Raw genomic sequence first — 19,377 nt, forward strand, 5'->3', positions numbered from 1 at the left:
TCCAAAATACATGGGGAAACTGGAATTTGACACAAGTGCTGGGAAGGTGGGGTGCCAGTGTGAGGAGGGATGAAGGCAGAGACAAGGCGAGGAAGGTCCAGAGGCTCCCCTGGAATGCAGCACCCTAGCCAGCTATTCTTGGCCATTTCAGGTTAGAACTGCCACTGGCAGGCCCAGGTCCAGCTCACAGGAGAGTTCCACAGCTCTGTGATGAGCCCCTCTGCAGGTGCGGGGGCGGGGGGGGGGGGCGGCAGGTGCGGGGGCGGGGGGGGGGGGCGGGCCCTGGAGGTCTCCTCCTCACCACCCCAGCACTGCCAGTGCTGCAAAGGATCCCTGAGAGGAGAAACCCAGTTCTGGGCATTTAAAGAGAAGGATTCAGTTTTCTGTTATCAAGAACATAGCTTGGTTATCCCACTGGAGGGACAGAGACAAACACAATCTGGCGGCTGTCACTGGTGGACACAGTGAATAGCACAGAAATGGCTGGAGGGAGAGGACCTCAAAGGTTAAAAACAAATTTAAAAGACAAGGGGGGCGGGGAATCCCTGGAGGGCCGATCTATAAGTACAGACTTTCGAGGAGCCATCCCCGGCCTTTGCCCACTTCCCCTCCCTCCCAGCGCCCACTCGACTCCACGAGACCTGACTGGACTGCAGAAAGTCTCTACCAACGACATTAAGCCAGTAGAACCCTGAGATTTTTCTCCAGTTACTGTTGCAGAGGCGGGAAAACTGGAATTTTGCAATCCGAGTTGCAGCCAGACGACTAAAGGACGCAAATGAGTGATGGAGGGGCGTTGTTGGAGGCTGCAGCATCCCAAAGTGGAAGGGAGGGAAGGGGTGGCAGAAACCGGACAGCCCCACGGCGCCCGGCACCAGCCGGAAAGCGCGCCCCACGCCCCAGCGGAGCGCGAGCCCGAGCCGGGTCCCGAGCAACCAAGCGCGCACACGCGCGTGCGCACACGGCCCACCCATCCCAGCGCGTCTCCAGGTGCGCTCGCGCTTCCGGCCGGCCTTCGCTGGGCGGAAACTCCAGGGCCCGCGCATGCGCTTTGGAGCTCGCTTGCAGGGTCCGGAGGGCCCCTCCCGGCTTCAGGTGATCCCACCCCTCCCTCGCCGCGCGGGACCAATCGAACGGCGGCAGGCGGGTTTTTCGAGCAAGAGGCCCCGCCCACGAGCGGCGCGAGGCGCGTACCGATTGGTTGGCGCCGCGGGCGCAGGTGCGCGCTTCCCATTGGGTGGGGGCGGAGCGCGGGCCGCCGAGGCTTCGGCGGAGGCTGCAGGTGAGCGCGCGCACGCGCCGCGGCGGCGGCCCGGGGTGAGGGAGCGCGCGCGCGCGCGCGGGGCTGGCGGCCGAGAGCGAGGCTGCGGCGCGTGTCCCCGCCGCTCCGCCCCCTCTGCCGCCTCCGCCGTCGCGGCCGCTGCCGAGGCCGGGAGGGCGGGCTCCGTGTCCCCGCCCGCCGCGCTGCCAGTCCGACCCTCGGTCCCGCCGCGTGAGGAGCCAGCGGAGCGGGGCTCGGCGCGGAGACGCGAGCCGCGGCCGCCCCTCTGCAGGTGCCTGTGAGGAGGAGCCCGGGCCGCCGCCGCCGCCGCCGCGTCCCGAACCCGCCGGCCGCGCACTCGCCCCGCGCGCCCCCGAGGGGCGGCCCGGCTGGAGGAGGCCGCCGCGGGCCCGGCCTCAGGATGAACCGCGGCCACCGGCACGGGGCGGGCAGCGGCTGCCTGGGCACCATGGAGGTGAAGAGCAAGGTGCGAGGGCCCGGGCCGGCTGGGGGGGCCCTGGGGCGGGGGGCGCAGTGACCGGGCCTGGGGCGCCCAGGGGCTGGCCGAGTGTCTGGGGCCGCGGGGGGCGCGCTGGGGGGAATTGGGGGCCGGAGACGGTGGGGAATGAACTTGCCGAGAATGGGGGGGCCTTGTGTCCTCTCCCGCCCCCAGGTAAGGCAAGAGCCCCGCCGAGCGCTTAATCCCCTTCCTTAAAAAATCATTCCCCTTCAAGGATGGGAGTCAGGCCCGAGGCATACCTGAGGATGGGGGGACATTTGAGCGAGCGCAGCGTGGTACTAAAGGTTTGGAGGAATTCTGCCTTCTGGCCTGTGAGTAAAGAGTGTTTGAAACACCCGTAGTCACCCAAATGTAAAAGTTAGCTTTTGCTTCCTGCTAGGGATTTTTCTAGCACGAACTTTGGTATGCATTGAATCTTGTAAAATGCACACCGTCACCTTTCGTGTGAGTGGCACTTCACAGTTTTGGGTTTGGATGCCCTTCTCATTCCATCCTGCTACTCTTTCAGGTCAAGTGTTTTCCCTCTTGACCAACGGTATGCCCATCTGCTGATGACTACGTGTGGGTATCCTCTGAATTCCTAAATTGCAAGGCTCCTTGAGCAGGACAGTGTATCAGGATTAGTGAGGGAATGCTTTGTAAAGGAGGTTTTGAGCTGGAATTTGAAGATGATCGGCAGCCCCAGGAACATTCTCAAGCAAGCATTTCATGAATTGAAGAGCCAGAAGGGACTTAGATAATCTAGTCTGATTCTCGGAGAAGACACGGGCTCAGAAAGGTTTTGACTTCAACAAGCTCTGCTTTTTATGACGAAACCTTAAAGCCCTTTTAAATACAAGATAAGTTTTAGGCCTTAAGGAATCCTCAGAGAGCACACGGAGCTGAGCCCCATGAACATTTAAAATAAGAGTTGGGAAGATCAAAACACAGGGCAGAACAGGAGAAAAGGAAAAGCATGTCAACTTCAAAAATATTGAAACCTTACCAAGTATAAGATTACGGGGATGGGGTGGAAGGGAGAATGCAAAATCAAGAGTGATTTTCAGTGAAGTAGAGTAAGGAAGGCTCTCTGGGGTAGAAGGGTTTTTATTATCTGGAGTTGATAAGTAAAGTCCTGTTAGTTGCTATAACTGATTTTTAACATTTTAAAACGTTATTTTCAACTTAACTTGTATCAGAATAGGTACTTATTTCAAAAACCTTTCTGCTTAATAAGAACAGAAATATAGTTATAGCAGTTTTAGGAATACACTCTCTCCTGTATCCTCCATGGAATTGCCATAATGAATTGAAGTGACATGCTTGAACTAAGGGTTAAGGTAACAAAATATAGAGAGTTTTTCCTCTGGCATATAGTGGTAGTAGTGGTCCTGTGCCCAATGGTTGAACCTTCTCATGGCATTTCTGTTATAAATCTAGTTTGGGTTTGTGGGAGTTGAGGTTAAGAAAAGAAAAACATGATATTGCATAATCTTAAAATTCAGTTCGGGGGTCCTAATCTTGGTAGCAAGTCTTTAACTTTTTATCATAGGAAAAAAATGAGGAGGGATTCTAGGTGCTCTGATAAATACAGTCAAATGGTAATTTATCTTCAGATTAGGAAACCTCCAGCATGTAGGGACTAGAATTTCAGGCTTTCCATGCATCTTTTCTGTCAACTGGTTTGTGAATCTTTCCCACACTACCCATTATATATTTGGCCTGCTCTGCTGTACTGCTGGTGAACCGTATCTCTTAAGCAGAATCAAGACATTCTGAGAACCTGCATCTCATAAAGTGGGTCCCACTCGTGTTCTAGCCACTGATCAATAGGCACAGAGGAGGCACGATTTCTAGTGAGTCTCTGACACCTTGTGTTTTAACTATACATTTATTTTTAAGGGCTTAAATAAAAGCACTTGACATCTTCACCATTTAAACAATATTTGGACAGATGGTTGAAACAATACGCCCATTTTCACTGCTTTGGTGGTGATATCACAGCTTTTTACAAAGTTGATAACAAAGAGGTTGTGACCCCAACTCTGGTATGCAGATCCACATTTCAGGATTTCTTTTTCTTCTGCATAAAAAGCAAGTGTCAACGTCGTATCTTTTGCTCATGGAAGGGGAAAATGGTACAAATAAAGTAATGGATCATGCAAATATAAGTATAGTGAAGTTGTGATACCAGTTACCATGTAACTTTTTGGTAACATTTATCTTCCTGTTTCTGTAGAGTTGAGAGAGCTCTTAATCAAGGTGATGTCCTTCAGCAGTCTTAGATATCAAAGACCTGGAAGGAATAGTCATTGAGCTGTACATTTCCTGGTTATTATTCATGGGGAACCAATATTAAAATCAAGGTTTCATTTCTAGAGTGTTGTACCAAAAGATGCTGGGTGATGGGTATCCATCTCCATGACCAGGCCAAACTTGACCAGGCTAAAAAAAAGTTTTAATAGTTGTTGATTGGGTCTTAATTTTATCTCTATTTTTGTATTTTTCTTCATGTAGTAAAAAGTTCTCTTAATCCTGTTGTTCTGCTGCAAGAAGCATAACAATTTCTCTTTTTTTTTTCTGCTAACTTTGCAAAAGGGCCCATCTACTGTGAAGCCTTACAATTTCCCATTGTTTTTATCATAACATTTAAGCAAGAGAAAAAAAAAATGTCGAGCAAAGAATTTTTATCCACAAGCTTTAGCAAAAACATTGCAGCCCTAAAATACTCAATTATTAGCTGTTACTCCCATTCACCAGGGGAAGTAATAAAGCCCGGGGATGAATCAGAATGCACTGGGATGTTGCGATACCAGAATAAAGAAAATGGAGGAGAAACTATGACTTTTGATAACATCATAAGACTGACTGTGATAGGAAGGGTGTTCCCCAGTTTTTATTTACTTTGAAATGTGAAGGTGTGACTAAACTTTTCGAGCGCTTTAGGTGTGAGTCACCTTATTTTCTTGACAAATGTTAGTGTTTACGTTTGAGGAATGCATTTTGGAAACTTTCAATTTATTAGAGGTAAGAGATGGTTTTAGTGAGTTTTCATTTTAATTGAAAACTAGCAAATAGTGTGGGTATAAGCAAGGCAGATAAACCTCTTTACCATAACAAAAGTGGTGTGAATCCAGGGAGCCCATGGAATCCTTGGGGAAGTTGAATGGACACATTTGTAACCTCAGTGATTCCAGTAGGGACTTCTGTGCATGTTTAAGGCCCTGTTGGTAGCACAACTAGTGTTACTACCCAACAATAGATACTTAGAAGAAAAGGAATTCAGTGGTCAAATACATTTGGCAAACAGTTTGTTTTAAAAATTTTTTTTCTGTTTTAATCAACCCCAGGGCCTCACCTCGCCTTTGATAACTGGTCTCCCCAGTGAGTCCCAAGAGCGTGATTATAGTTATACAGCATTTCCCAAACTTGTGTGGCTGAGGCACCTTTTGAGGAAGGCTGATGGGCCTGTCTCAGGTTTCCACATCTGAGGAAATGCCATGCCAGTTCCATAGTAAGTCGCAGATCGTGTTTGTTATGGACTGGATGAAGCCAGCCCTTCGTGTCAGATAAGAACCACTGGAATCATGTGGCATTTGAATTCTAGAGTGGGGAAGCAGACATGAGTGTCAGAATTGTGAAGATAAACACTGGGCGTGATGGAAGTGCTGTCCTCCCTGTCTGTGTGGTTCCTTAATACCGCTCATATAATTATTCTCTTTACCCACTAATTGCTGAGCTCGGGTGCAGGCCCGAGTCTTTCATTCTCTAGGGCCTAGCACTGTGCCAAGCACATAATAAACACTTTTGCATTAATTAGATAGTTGTATGACATATATTTAATGTATTAATAAAACTGCCTTTTTTTTTCTAAGATTAACATTGGGAAGACACTTCTTACCTTTAGGCTTATTTCTTCTGTGACGTGCGTCCATTCATACAGTCCTTAATGCCAGGAAGGTCAAAGTCCTACTTGCACATGCTGCAGTTAATCACCGCCACTTCCTATGAAGTTGTTACTCCTTTTATGGGGGAGGAAACCTAGATGCTTTTTGCTAACAGTCAAAATAAAGACTTAGGCATATCTCCGTTACCCCGTGGCCTGAGTGAGGAGGGAAGACTGTTGTCAGGATCTGGACTCCAGACAGTGTTTGTTTGAGCTGAGTCACTCTGCAGGACAGTCCCCAGTGAGGCCTGGGTACCCCAGGGATTAAGTTGAGCCTGCATCTCTTGAAGGGAATGCCCTTCAGAGATGCAGCCGTGAGCAGGCACATTTCTGTCTTCTTTAAGCTGTTTTATCTCCAGATAATGAGGTTTCTAGGGGCTTCCCTGGTAGCTCAGCTGGTAACGAATCCGCCTGCAATGCTGGAGACCTGGGTTCGATCTCTGGGTTGGGAAGATCCCCTGGAGAAGGGAAAGGCTACCCACTCCAGTATTCTGGCCTGGAGAATTCCATGGACTGTATAGTCCATAGGGTCACAAAGAGTCAGACACAACTGAGTGACTTTCACTTTCAGTGAGCTTTCTGACTATAAACTGTGTGGTTGAAACTGTCTTCTTTACTAAAGGAAACTCGTGTCTGTGAATTTTTCTGTCATGCATTGTAAGATTGTTACAATCTTGTTACCTTTTTTAAAATTAATATGTTTGTTTGTAGTTTGGAGCTGAATTTCGTCGGTTTTCACTGGAAAGATCAAAACCTGGAAAGTTTGAGGAGTTTTATGGATTACTGCAACATGTTCATAAAATACCCAATGTTGACGTTTTAGTAGGCTATGCAGACATCCACGGCGATTTACTACCTATAAATAATGACGACAATTATCACAAAGCCGTTTCAACGGCCAACCCACTGCTGAGGATCTTTATACAGAAAAAGGGTAAGTACCAACGTCCAGAGAAACTGTTTGAGAATTAGAAGTTGTTAATTTTTCTCATTAATGGGATATACAGAGTTTGCCACAAATTTAAGGAATTAGACATTTTGTGTGAATCTTATTACCAAATTAACTAACAAGTGAGTTAAGACATCTGTGATGATATTGATTTAACTAACATCTGTACACTTAATTAAGTGTACTTTAGAAAGTTTTGATTACTTTGTAAACCCTTGGATTCTTTTTCTTAATGGAAATTAGGAATATATTGAATCTTCACGTTGAATGTGATTTTGTCCATTCAGAAAGACGTGGTAGGAGGAGTGTGGCTTTGGAGTCAGAGCAACATTCTCCTTTTTCGGTGGCAACTAAGATGACTGGTGGTAAAGAACCCACCTACCGATGCAACAGACATGAGTTGGATCCCTGGGTCGGGAAGATCCCCTGGAGGAGGAAACGGCAACCCACTCCAGTATTCTTGCCTGGAAAATCCCATGGACGGAGGAGCCCGGAGGGCTGCAATTCATGGGGCCACAAAGAGTCGGTCACAACTTTGAAATACTGTGTTTACTACTTAATAGGTACCTGAAGGAACGTTGCTCACTCTTCGGGTTGCAGTGTCTGCATCTGTGGAACGGGCACGCCCTCTCATAGCATTGCTGGCGGTGTGAGCTCCGTGCAGCGCCTTTGCTTGGACTGGGGCTCCGCTCAATGTTAGCTTTCCTCTAAGGTGTTTCTCACAGAAAATACAGCTAGTTAATTATCTGGAAAATTAGTAAGTCATTATTTTGGAGGAACGTAAACATTGATAATTGGTCTTGCAAAAGAAGGTTTTAAATAACCACTATATATGGCAAGCATTGAAATGTATTTTGATTTTTAAAAGTCCTAAAAAAAATTTTTTTTAACTTTGTGGCCTCGTCCGTGTGCGAATCTGTGTCTGCCTGTAGACGGGCGCTATGCGTGCTGTTTCTTCCTTTGTCTTTGGAAAATGAGGAGGTTTGGAAAGGTAACATGACAGCCGCCAGCCCAGTACTGGTGGGATAATTAAAGCCTTACTGTGTGTGTAAACCAACCCAGAAGGCAGTTTGAGAGAATGGGCCGAGATTACCCTTGAAGGCGAAACTTTATTTCAAACCAGTTGATAAGCGTTGGACCACTCCCAGGGCTCTGAAATTCCACTGATTGTGTATCTTTGCTTCTGGTTTGGAGGAACTCAAGTCCACCAACAAAATAAACTTTCAAGGGTAGGTAGGGTAACTTATGTCTATACCACTTGACTATTTACAAAATAGTTAGAATCACACAAACTCATTTTCCCAGAGACCCCTGAGATGGGTTTCCTTGATAAGTGACAGGAGCCTGGTACAGCTAGGATGTTACTTCAGGAAGACTTGTGGGCTGTTGAGGATGAACCCGAGTGAGGAGCAGGCAGCTGAGAGACGCTGCCCGCTTCCATCCCAGCGGGAGACGAGGTGAGGTAGATAAAGGGGAGGACTTGAGAGGCACCACGCTCCTCACCAGATGTCAAGAGAGTTGAGGAGGAGCCCAGCGGAAGATAGCTTCTTGGACTCGCGCCTGATCGCTGGGACAGTGCCATAAAACAGGCACAGTTTGGAAGAGAGATCGATTCGGAAAGAAAACTGGTTTCCTCTTAGGCCAGAAAAAAAGCTTATCTGGCTGGCAAGTTTCAGCCTTGTCACGTACAAAATTAGAAATGGTGGGCAAAGAGTTGAAGTCTGCAGAGAGCGACAGTTGAAATTTCTGGGAGTAGACAGAAAAGCCAGCAGAGACGAAGACCAGGGCTAGTTACTAGAAAGCTATGCATAGAATGTTGGAGAAGGAGGAACAGCAGTGGAGAAGACAGAACATGCCAGTGGAACTCGTCATTTTAAACAGAATAATTTAAATCATTTTTGTTGAATAAAAGGCCTTCCTTGTTAGCAGTTGTAATTTTCATTACAAATTTAGTTGCTATCTGGAAGTGTATTTAAATGTAGAATGACTATTTTTAAACTACTGCCATCTGACAAACTTGTTGGATTATCCCCTTTGTTAGAAAGATTATAGGCTGTGGATTATAGGTCACATGTTTATGTTACTGGCATTGTAACACTCATAGGATTAATCCTAACCTCTTTGAAGGGTGGTTATCTTCTGCTAGTCCCTTCTTCAAAAAGGGACTTTTGAAGTAAACACAGTAAACAAAAAGTTTTCTGTGCAGTAGAGGTAAATGTCCAGTAGGATTCATAGCCCTTAGAATTTGAGTTAGAAAAAGACAGTGTGTTCAGCAGATTTTTGTTTTTAAAACTGTTACGTTTAATACAAATATGACTTAAGCAAAAAATGCAAAGTCAGTCAGTCGATTCATTCCCGCTTAAAACCCTCCAGTGGCTCCCGTCACACCCAGGGCAAGAACCTTCCTGATCTGGGCCCCACAGCCTCCCCTTCCCCCGTCCTCCTCTCCCGAACCACAACATCCATGTCGGCTTGATTTCCCACCCCCCGACTGGGTGGGCCTGCTGCCGCCTCCGTGCTTCCGCGCGTCTGTTCCTTCTGTAAGGAATGCTTTTCCTGCAGCTCAGCCCGTAGCTGCCTCCATTCCCTCGGTTCTCAGTGCGGGTGACTTTCTCAGAAGGGCCTCTTCCGACCACCCCAGCTAGGGCCCCCACCGACCCACGTCTACCAGATTGCCCCCTGGAGACCTGGAATCACCTTACTTAGGTAGCGTTAATGTGTTTGTGGTCTTACAGAGTTACAAAGTGCCCTGTAGTTCGTGGCGATACTCTTTTTTTTTTTTTAAACAAAGCTGGACAGATGCTTAAGTAGAATGCTGATTCTGCATAATCTTTGATGAACATTAAATTCAGGAAACTAATATAAAACATGATATTAAGTATAGTTACATTTCATTGCTTAATGATAACAGGCTTTCTGTTTTTCTGGTTTGCGGCTTCCAGTTTAGCAGTCAGCAGGGCAGTGGGTTGCTCTTGATATGGCACCAAAAAGACAGACAGAAAAACAATTTCAAAATTTGAAACCATGTGACCTGTTAAAATCTGGTACACTCTATCAAATAAGGTTTCTTTGAAGTGAAAGCTCACGATTGAAGGCATAAACCACTTCATAGCCTGATTTTGGAGGTCACATTGTAGCATATCTTGAAAAGTTTTATGTTTTACAGTAATTTATCGTTAGAAGGGGAAAAACCCTAGACACTGTTTCCAGGGCTGTTATCGTGGAAGCAAGAATCAAAACAGAAAAACCTGATATCTTAAAAGTTATTTTCAGAGAGGATTCCCAGGTCTTTTGCCAGCCCCCTTCGCCCTGTTGGAGTTTAGAATTTCCTCATTTATTTGAGGGGAAAAAGAGTTTTCCTTCTCTTGTTGTACAGCTGGTTGTTGTATGTAAAACAATCTTAGACAATATTTAAAGGTTACACCTTTAAAAGAAAAACAACTGTACTCCAATAAAAAATTTTTTTAAAAAAATACAGTACTCAGGTCATCCCTGTAGGTTTGGAGGATGGCCAGGGAAATGTGTGTTTTTTCAAAATACTCCCAGCCCATCCTGATGATGATCAGCCAGGTCTGAGCCCCATTGTGACATGCGTGGACTCCTCGCCAGATCCAATCAGGATACCTACACCACAGCTTCTTGCCACATTGCCGCCAACTGTTTTTGCGTGCCATCAGACAAACACATGTGTACCTCAGGTTTCTTCAAAGGAGCATGTTGGGGATACTTTTGGTCTTGCTTTAAGCCTCATCTGCCTTAGGACATGGCCTTATGGCCCAGATACCTGGAACCGGGTGGCCCTTCAGCCATCTCTTAGAACTCTGCCGTGCAGTAGATGTGACTTGGGAGATGTGTTTTAAGGTTATCTTTTAATAAGTCGGGTTTAATTTAGAAATGGCCTAAGGAAAATATATTTTAATAGTAAGTTGTAAAAAAAAAATAGTTTAACAAAAGAAATAAAATTAAGTAAAATAAAAAGAAACTGTAGAGAAACATCTCAGAATATGAGACCAGTTGCTTATGTCAGAAACCTGGGTGTCACCTTTGACACATACTTCTTTTTTTTCAACCAGTCCATCACCAAGCCTATTAAAACTGTGTTCTAATTATTTTTCAGACTTATCTCCCCATCTCCATTGCTTCTGCTCCAGGCCAGGTACCATCCTAAATTACCTGCAATAGCCTCCTGCCTTGCCCTGCAGGTCCCTTCTCTAGCTTACAGCCAGAAAATCCTTGGTGTTTCTTCCCTTTGGCCTTAGGCTGAAGTCCGGAATCCTCCCCACTTCCCCGGGGGGCCGGTGTCTGTCCACAGGGCCCTGTCTGCTGACTTGGCTCTCCTCCTCCCTGCCCCACTCCCAGCCTGCGTTCTCCAGAGGCCCCATCCTGCCCGTCTGCGCCGGCAGTTCTTCCCTCCCTCCCACCCGATGAGCTGCTCCTTCCTTTTCCAGTGTCAGCATAAGCCTCACTTCCCTGAGCAAGGCTGCCGTTGCCCTTGGACGCCCACTGACAGGCTCCCTCAGCCCAGGGTACTTTACAGCTCTTGGCACCTCTGTAATCATAATGGTTTCGGGTTCTTGGTTAATTGCCATCTCTGTTAGTCTCTAAACACCTTGAAAGAAAAGTACCTGCGCGCCGGTTTGTGTTGGATCTGCGGCCCAGAGCGCAAGGCGTGGCCACGCAGCAGTAGGTGCTTCTTACGCAGCTGGTGGTTGATTTTTCTTATATTAGAAAGTGAAGGGATCTGCAGAACTTGAATACTGCTTTAAGTGACGTTTAATCCTTTTAAAAAGCTGCCACATCTATTTCATTTAACCATTTTGGATGAGAACAAACGTTGGCAAACTTGGGCTTGCTTGCTGTTTTGTAACAGTTTTCATGGAAACACAGTCATGCTCACTCCCTTCTGTATTGCCTGCAGCTGCTTTTACAACAGAGACCGTGCGACTTACCGGACCCTGAAATATTTACGGTACAACTCTTTACAGAAAAAGGTTGTCCACCCCTTGAGTAGAACAGTTCCCTGAACTATTTCATTCTTCCCTGTCTTCCAGCAGAACTTGAAACACATCATAGTCTTAAACTTTCTTGGTGACTCTCCCAAGAGTGGTCACTGTTTTGTCACTGTGCAGGGACGTTTCTGGGTTTTATAGAAATACTTTGTTCGTTGGCTTTCAGGTCTGCTTTATATTCACTGTAGGCTTCTATTTGTTGTATCTGTGCCTGCCACTCACTGGTGGACCCTCAGTCCTGACTCATGGCTCTGAGCTGAGGAATGAGATAACCAGGGCTTTTGGAATTAATGTTTAAACAGTAAGAGGCTCAGAGGGAGGGCCTCCAGGGCTCCCTCTCGGTGACTACAGCACAGGCGCTTTCTGTGTGTAAGGAAGTGAGACATCCAGCCTGGCTGTTCGGCGGCATTCCAGGTGGAGAGCCTCATCCGTTCAGCGAGCTGAGCTGGTCAGGCTTGGGACAGGTGAGGCGTTCCGGCACCAGCCGTATCACGTGCTGTTGCGTCAGCCTGGGCTTATGCAAGTGGAAGGTTGCCATGAGCCAGGTGTCCGGCGCTCCGTCCCGTTCGGAGTTTTGCACTTTGACAGACACGCTCAGGTGGAGCATCAGCCCTGGGCCCTGTACACGCTCACCTTTACACTTTAAGCCGACACCCTGCACCCTGGCTTTCCGCCAAAATATTTCTTTTCTCAGTGGCTGGAAACTGATTAGCTAGATGGGCGAACAAAGGTGCCTTTGTACTGGGGCATATTGCTTTTGAGAATTTAGCAGAGAGCATTCAACAGAGTCTGGAGGCGATGCCAAATTATGCAGATTGGGGGGTCTTTGGGTCAGGTTTCCCATGAATAGGTATGCAGGCAGCTTGGTTTTGTTCTCTGTTTGTATCGTCTGAAATTTCCCACATAAAAATTGTGTGAGCTTTCTTAATTGATTATAAGACACGTACAGTTCTGAATGAACACAGTCAGGAGAAGATTGTTGATAGATTTTTGGCCACATTTTGCCCAAAAGATTGTTTTGTCAGTGGATTTATTTCCCAAGCCAAATTGTAAATAAATTTCTGTCTTTGTAAGAACACAGTGTAAGTACTTTCTCCATAAATGAAGCAAAATTATCCCCGGGTGGTAAAAAGTGCCCCAAAATTAGGTACCCCTGGTCTTGTACATTTCTCTGCAACTAGCTCTTGAGGCGTGATCAGGCACCCTGAGAAAACATCACTGAAGTTCTCCAGGCTCTGACACACAGTGTACACTTAACATTCACTGTGTGAAGTGAATGTGCACACTGCTGGTCTAGTAAGAAAACTGGGCCAGTCTTCTGTCTGTAACATATTTTGTACCCTTCAGTTCAGTCGCTCAGTCATGTCCGACTCTTTGCGACCCCATGGACTGCAGCACGCCAAGCCTCCCTGTCCTTCGCCAACTCCTGGAGTTTACTCAAACTCATGTCCATTGAGTCGCTGATGCCATCCAATCATCTCATCCTGTGTCGCCCCCTTCTCCTCCTGCCCCCAATCCTTCCCAGCATCAGGGTCTTTTCCAATGAGTCAGCTCTTCGCATCAGGTGGCCAAAGTATTGGAGCTTCAGCTTCAGCATCAATCCTTCCAATGAACACCCAGGACTGATTTCCTTTAGGATGGACTGGTTGGATCTCCTTGTGGTCCAAGGGACTCTCAAGAGTCTTCTCCAACTTGTACTCCTATTTGTCCCTTAATTTCCTATGAAGTAAAGGTAATAATATTCATCATAAGGAGGCTGAGTCAGGGGACAAGAGACGGGAGATGGAAGCCCTGTTGCAGAAACAGGCTGGTGATGTTACTGTCGTCTGTAGCATTGGTTGAGACTAGGACTTTAGTTCTTGGGGTCGTGGGGGTATTTTTGTCTTTTTTAATTCTTAATTTTTTTAATCCTTGGAGATTCTTTTTAGTTTATCGTCACTCTAGTTATTGTTGAAACGTGGTTTCACCTTTTGTGCCTGCTGTTAATTCTGTTTGCTCACCCTCTGATGAGGGATGTTGTTTGTAGGCTGTCTACCTCCAGCTGCGCGATTAAGATCGAGTTTTAGTGCCCTGTTCTCCCTAGTTTCCATCAGAAATGATCAATGGCTGACTTGAAGAATAAGTCACTCCCCACCCCCAGGTGTTACTTTGCTAAAACACGTTATTGTTGTTATTTAATTGGGTGCAGGATTTTAAAATGGAAAGATTTTTTTAAACGTAAAAATCTCTCTGACAAGCTGAACTGGCCACACAGATTCCTACAGTCCTTGAAGAGAAGCTGCCTGGAGCGAGAGACGCCACGCCATTAAACGGGGCAGGAGTGCTCAGCTTTGCCAGAACCCTCCCCCTACCTGTTGTGTCTGTCTCAGCTCAGCCTCTTTGAAAAGTGGGAAAATGAAAGATTAAAAACTTGCCCAGAAAACTGAGGGAGCATGTACTTGCAGAAGACCAAAATTCTGTGTTTGATATATGTTCATTTAATTTCATTATGATTTTATGTGTATTATCTATTGCACTTAATTACAGGTGAACCTTGGATATATTTTGGGGTTCTATAAAGTGATTATCTCAATAGAGTGAGTCACATGAATGTTGGCACAAATAAGTGCATTATGTCTTAAAAAAAAAAAAAACTTCATTTTAAAATACCTTTTTGCTTAAAAAAAAAATGTAACCTTCGCTTCAGTGAGTCATCATCTTTTTGTGATAGTGACATCAAAGATCACAAGTTTGAAATACCACAAGAGTTAACAAAATGTGACCCAGAGACACGAAATGAACAAATGCTGTTGAAAAAATGGCATCGATAGGCTTGCTCGATGCAGGGTTGCCACAGACCTTCTTGTTTAAAAAAAAAAAAAATTATCTGTGAGGCACAATAAAAAGAGATCTGCCTGTATACTGTCTGTGCAATCTCTAAAACAGGTATTTGAGCTTCAAAAGTGTCCAATTTCATGTCATTAAGTCAAATATAAACATGCAAACTGGAGGTTTTTGAAAAAATGTAGGGGAAATACAGTGTAAATAACTTGTTATAAATGGTGCCAAGAATGTGTGTGTGAGGCTTATCAGAATTTCATTTGCCATATTTAATGTTTAAGTCCTTGAGCTTTATCAAATCTAAGGTCAACCTTTTGGTGATTTTACGGTGAATACTTGAGAGGGCCACCTAGTGGTTTTTCCTGGCACAGCACGTCTTCTTACTTCACTCCGTTTTTTATCTGATGGAAACGGGCTAATATTTAATGAGTTTTGTTTCTGTACCAAATATGCTCTGAGTTACCCTTTCTGTCCAGATCCCACCATAGATAAACGTGTATTTTCGTGGCATTCCTATAATTATTTTATTTTATTTGTTTGAACAGAAGAGGCAGACTACAGTGCCTTTGGTACAGACACCCTCATCAAGAAGAAGAATGTTCTCACCAACGTGTTGCGGCCCGACAACCACAGAAAAAAGCCGCACATAGTCATTAGCCTGCCCCAGGACTTCCGGCCTGTGTCTTCCATCATCGACGTGGACATTCTCCCGGAAACGCACCGCCGGGTGCGTCTCTACAAGTATGGCACAGAGAAACCGCTGGGCTTCTACATCCGGGACGGGGCCAGCGTCCGGGTGACCCCGCACGGCCTGGAGAAGGTCCCTGGCATCTTCATCTCCAGACTCGTGCCGGGGGGCCTGGCTCAGAGCACGGGGCTGCTGGCTGTTAACGACGAAGTCCTGGAGGTGAACGGCATCGAAGTATCCGGGAAGAGCCTCGACCAGGTCACCGACATGATGATCGCCAACAGCCGCAACCTCATCATCACAGTGCGGCCGGCCAACCAGAGGAACAACGTCGTCCGGAACAGTCGGACTTCGGGCAGCTCCGGCCAGTCGACCGACAACAGCCTCCCCAGCTGCGCGCCGCCGCCAGAGCCCAGCCTGGAGCCGGGGGAGGAGGACAGCGATGACGACGACATCGTCATCGAGGACAGCGGGGAGCCGCGGCAGATCCCCAGGGCCGCGCCCAGCGCCGAGAGCCTCGAGTCGCTCACGCAGGTAGAACTCAGTTTCGAGTCTGGGCAGAACGGTTTCATCCCTGCTAACGAGGTGAGCTTACCACCGGTAGCAAGTGGTGGCCGCACCGAGTTCGAAACGAGTGCTCCAGACCAGAAACTCTTAGAGGAAGATGGAACAGTCATTACACTATGAGACCTTCACGGCTTGAATGTCTTCTGAACGAGGATGCCACGGAGACTCTGTAAATTTGGCTAGTTGCAAGCATTATATACCTCTGAACAAGTGATCTGGGATAGGCATGAAAAAAATATATATATATCTCTGGCAAGCTTAAAATGTTACTGAAATAGTAGTTTGATAATTCATATAAACTTTGGTGGGTTAGAGGTAAATTCAAGTCTAAAACAGAGGGGCCTTTGCTATTGAAATGATGTGCTTTTGCTATTTTGTCTATAGAGAACTGGATGTTAGAGCACATTTCCCCAGAACTAAACACCCTAAGGACTAGATCATTTCCGTTTGAAGTGGTTGCATATTTAACCTGCTGTGCAGAGCCTGGTTAATTTTTCCCTTAACTATATTTTTTAATTTCTAATGTGAAGAAGTCTTATCTATTTGGTACTTTGGGGACCTCGGCTCCTATATGCCCCGTATTTTATTTTGACTTTTTAGATGTTCCTCTGTTGCTAATTTTAACAGTTTTTCCAAATGCTCCCCCACCCCCCCACCCCGGCCTTTCAATTTCTAAGAAATCAAACCAACTGACTTTTTTAGGGGCTGCTTCAAGTTATAAATCATTGAAGCAATGTTCCTGAATTAAGAAACTCTTGACAGTCGTTCAGATCCGCGTTTGTCCCTCCTGTAACTTCCACATTTACAAACTCATTCCATTCAGGCATCCCTTAAATGTTGTGAAAGGCAGTTCTGTCGCCTCTGCTGATGTGGGAGACTCTCTCCCATAATGTCTTCTTGTCCTCATTCTGAATCTCATTGGAAATCATTCCTTCCTTTGTGTATTTTGTTGGTCTGCTTTTATACCCTTTTAATGTGTTTGAGTAGTGTGAATTATTTTCATTAAAAAAAAAAAAAACACCCAAACTAAGAGATTTTTATACACAGGACAGCCTTGTGCACTTTTTATATGAAAGTTTTGGGTTTTCCTTAGTGGGGATTGTAGGAACACTGCCTACACTTTATGGAAGGTATGTAGTATTCACCTTTGACAGGTAGAGTGTATCTTGATCAATGTTAAGAGGCTATTTATTACTCTCTGATGCATCCGCTTAGAACAAGGTAAGAGCAAGGCTGCTAACTTTTCGCTCCTTGCCTGGTTTCATTGTATGAGGTGCATAGGCGCTTCGGTAGCTTGTATATAAAGACTAAGAATAGTATGAACTACACGAATTCCCTGTGGCTTACTGATGTTGCTCTCAGAGTTATTTATTGATTAATTTTATGGTAGGGCTAGAATGGACACCTTTTAACAATTGTGTGCTATTAAAACAATGAAGAATGGAATGACTCCGTTTTGAAGGATATTTTCTCTATATGGTAAAAGTATATGAAGTAAAGTTGATTAAATGAAGATCACTTGACTCAGAATACTTCATCGTATTTTGTTCACATTGTACCACTAAACATATTATCACTAAACTATTAACTGCACAATGTTATGTAACACAGTATACTTTTTGCTGAATTCATAGAAATTCTTCCACTTATTTAACCACTATTTTCTAATGGCATTCCAGGTTTAACATTGCGTTGAGTTTTACAGATTTAACTCTTGAATGGCAAAATTTAGTAAGTAGAAGGTTACATTTCATTTATATTACAAGTGGGGCAGGGCTTCAACGTTTTGAGTAAAAATACTTTCACACACTACCTCTCTCTCTCTCTTTTTTTTTAAACAAAGTTTTAACATCAGAACTGTTCTCTTAGGGGAAGAAATACTTCAGGGCTTGACTTCTTGAACAACTTTTAACTGTAAAAATACAGATCTGTCTTGTATGTATTCATGAAAATGGAAATCAAAGCTGCTAGTGCTTTTTATTTTAATTTTCCCGCTAAAAGTATATGTCAGTGGTCTTTTCAACTGGATCTCTCATTTAAATTATTGGTGAAATAACTGATTACTAGACATATTGTAAAACCAATAGATCTTGGTTATACAATAAAATGTCGATTCATTGGTAGTCTGAATTGTTTCAAGTGTACCTTATTAACAAAAATATCAGTGGATTCACCTTAAAATTTTATAGTACTAAATGTCAAGCTAACTGTGAATTTTGTTCTGTATCTTAAGTAAGTTTATGATAATGTCCTCATGAGCTATCAACAAAATATATGTACTTTTGTGAACTATGAATTTTCTAATTAAATTTTACATGCAATATGATTTTTACATGAATGATACTTTGTTTAAACTATCAAATGTCAGTATTTTACTACAATTTTATTATAAAATGTACATTATCACTAAATGAATTTTGATTTTAAAAATCAAATTAGCTTTAGTTGTATATTATTTTTTACAAATAAAGATAGACTTGTATAAAGGCTGCTTTCTTGTTTGCAAAAATACACAAAAAGTCACCCAACAAGTATTTAGCAAGCACCCAAAATAGAAAATGAAAAGGGAGAAAATTGCTACGTTATAACAAGAGCCTAGCTTTCTTAACTTTTAAAAGCTCAACACCTAGAATTTGAGTGGTTAGGACTCCTCACTTGAACTGCCGAGGGCCCAGCATAGGGTTGGGGCATTTAAAATGCAGTTAAATTCAGAGAATGTGAGAGGTTATACATGATACACATCCAGAATTATCACTTAGATGTTTGATTACTTGAAATTAGACAAAAGTTGTTTCTGAAGTGACAGTTTCTCTTTCGAATTCAAATTCACTTAGTTATACTTTTTATCACCACCCTAGGTATAAGTACTGCCTATATGGATTGAATTCAGCTTACACTGAACATCGTAAAAGGCCTGAAATAAAACACACCCTGTTCCTGAGCCATTTCTAATTCCAAATTAGTCACCCTGTAATTGGCTAACTTGATGTTTGCACTAACTTCTGTGCCAGCCAGCATGCAGGATGACAACCAATTCCTTCCCCGAGTTTAAAAACAGCAAATCCTCTAAGTAAAAATTCAACATCATGTACATAGAATCCTACACATGATCCATTGGTGTAGACCAGGAAAAAAAATGCAAGGAGAAGCCAACCCATTTCTGGTTGTTTGCCTTAAGGTGCTTGAATTAATGGTTAGCAGCAACTAGTGATGCGAAGAGCTGACTCATTTGAAAAGACCCTGATGCTGGGAAAGATGGAGGGCAGGAGGAGAATGGGACGACAGAGGATGAGATGGTTGGATGGCATCACCGACTCTGGACATGGGTTTGGGTGGACTCGGGGAGTTGGTGATGGACAGGGAGGCCTGGCGTGCTGCGGTTCATGGGGTCGCAAAGAGTCGGACACGACTGAGCAACTGAACTGAACTGAACTGAACTAGTGACAGCATTTGCTCTGACTTTCCCATCTTTTAGACTGATGAAAGGTTTAATTATGGGTGACCAAACTTGAAAGAGTTATGTGTGTGTGTCAGTGACTTTGGTAGCTGAGCTCTCAACAGATTGGGAAGCACCTTAGAAGACGTGGAAAGTCTTGACATTTAAAAGCTAATGTATTCATCTAGTTACTTTACAACAT

The 19,377-nt window shown here is 44.7% G+C and overlaps 1 protein-coding gene across 1 annotated transcript; it reads left to right on the forward strand.

Annotated features, from left to right (window-relative positions):
• Positions 1–1,260: 1,260 nt before the first annotated feature.
• PARD6B (par-6 family cell polarity regulator beta) lies at positions 1,261–17,590 on the forward strand. The gene is made up of 3 exons (XM_043884730.1): positions 1,261–1,748; positions 6,418–6,640; positions 15,030–17,590. The coding sequence occupies exons 1-3, from the start codon at positions 1,683–1,685 to the stop codon at positions 15,857–15,859; spliced, it is 1,119 nt and encodes a 372-aa protein (XP_043740665.1). The 5' UTR covers positions 1,261–1,682; the 3' UTR covers positions 15,860–17,590.
• Positions 17,591–19,377: the final 1,787 nt, after the last annotated feature.

Source organism: Cervus elaphus, chromosome 23 (genome assembly GCF_910594005.1).
Source record: "Cervus elaphus chromosome 23, mCerEla1.1, whole genome shotgun sequence".
NCBI classification, from domain to species: domain Eukaryota; kingdom Metazoa; phylum Chordata; class Mammalia; order Artiodactyla; family Cervidae; genus Cervus; species Cervus elaphus.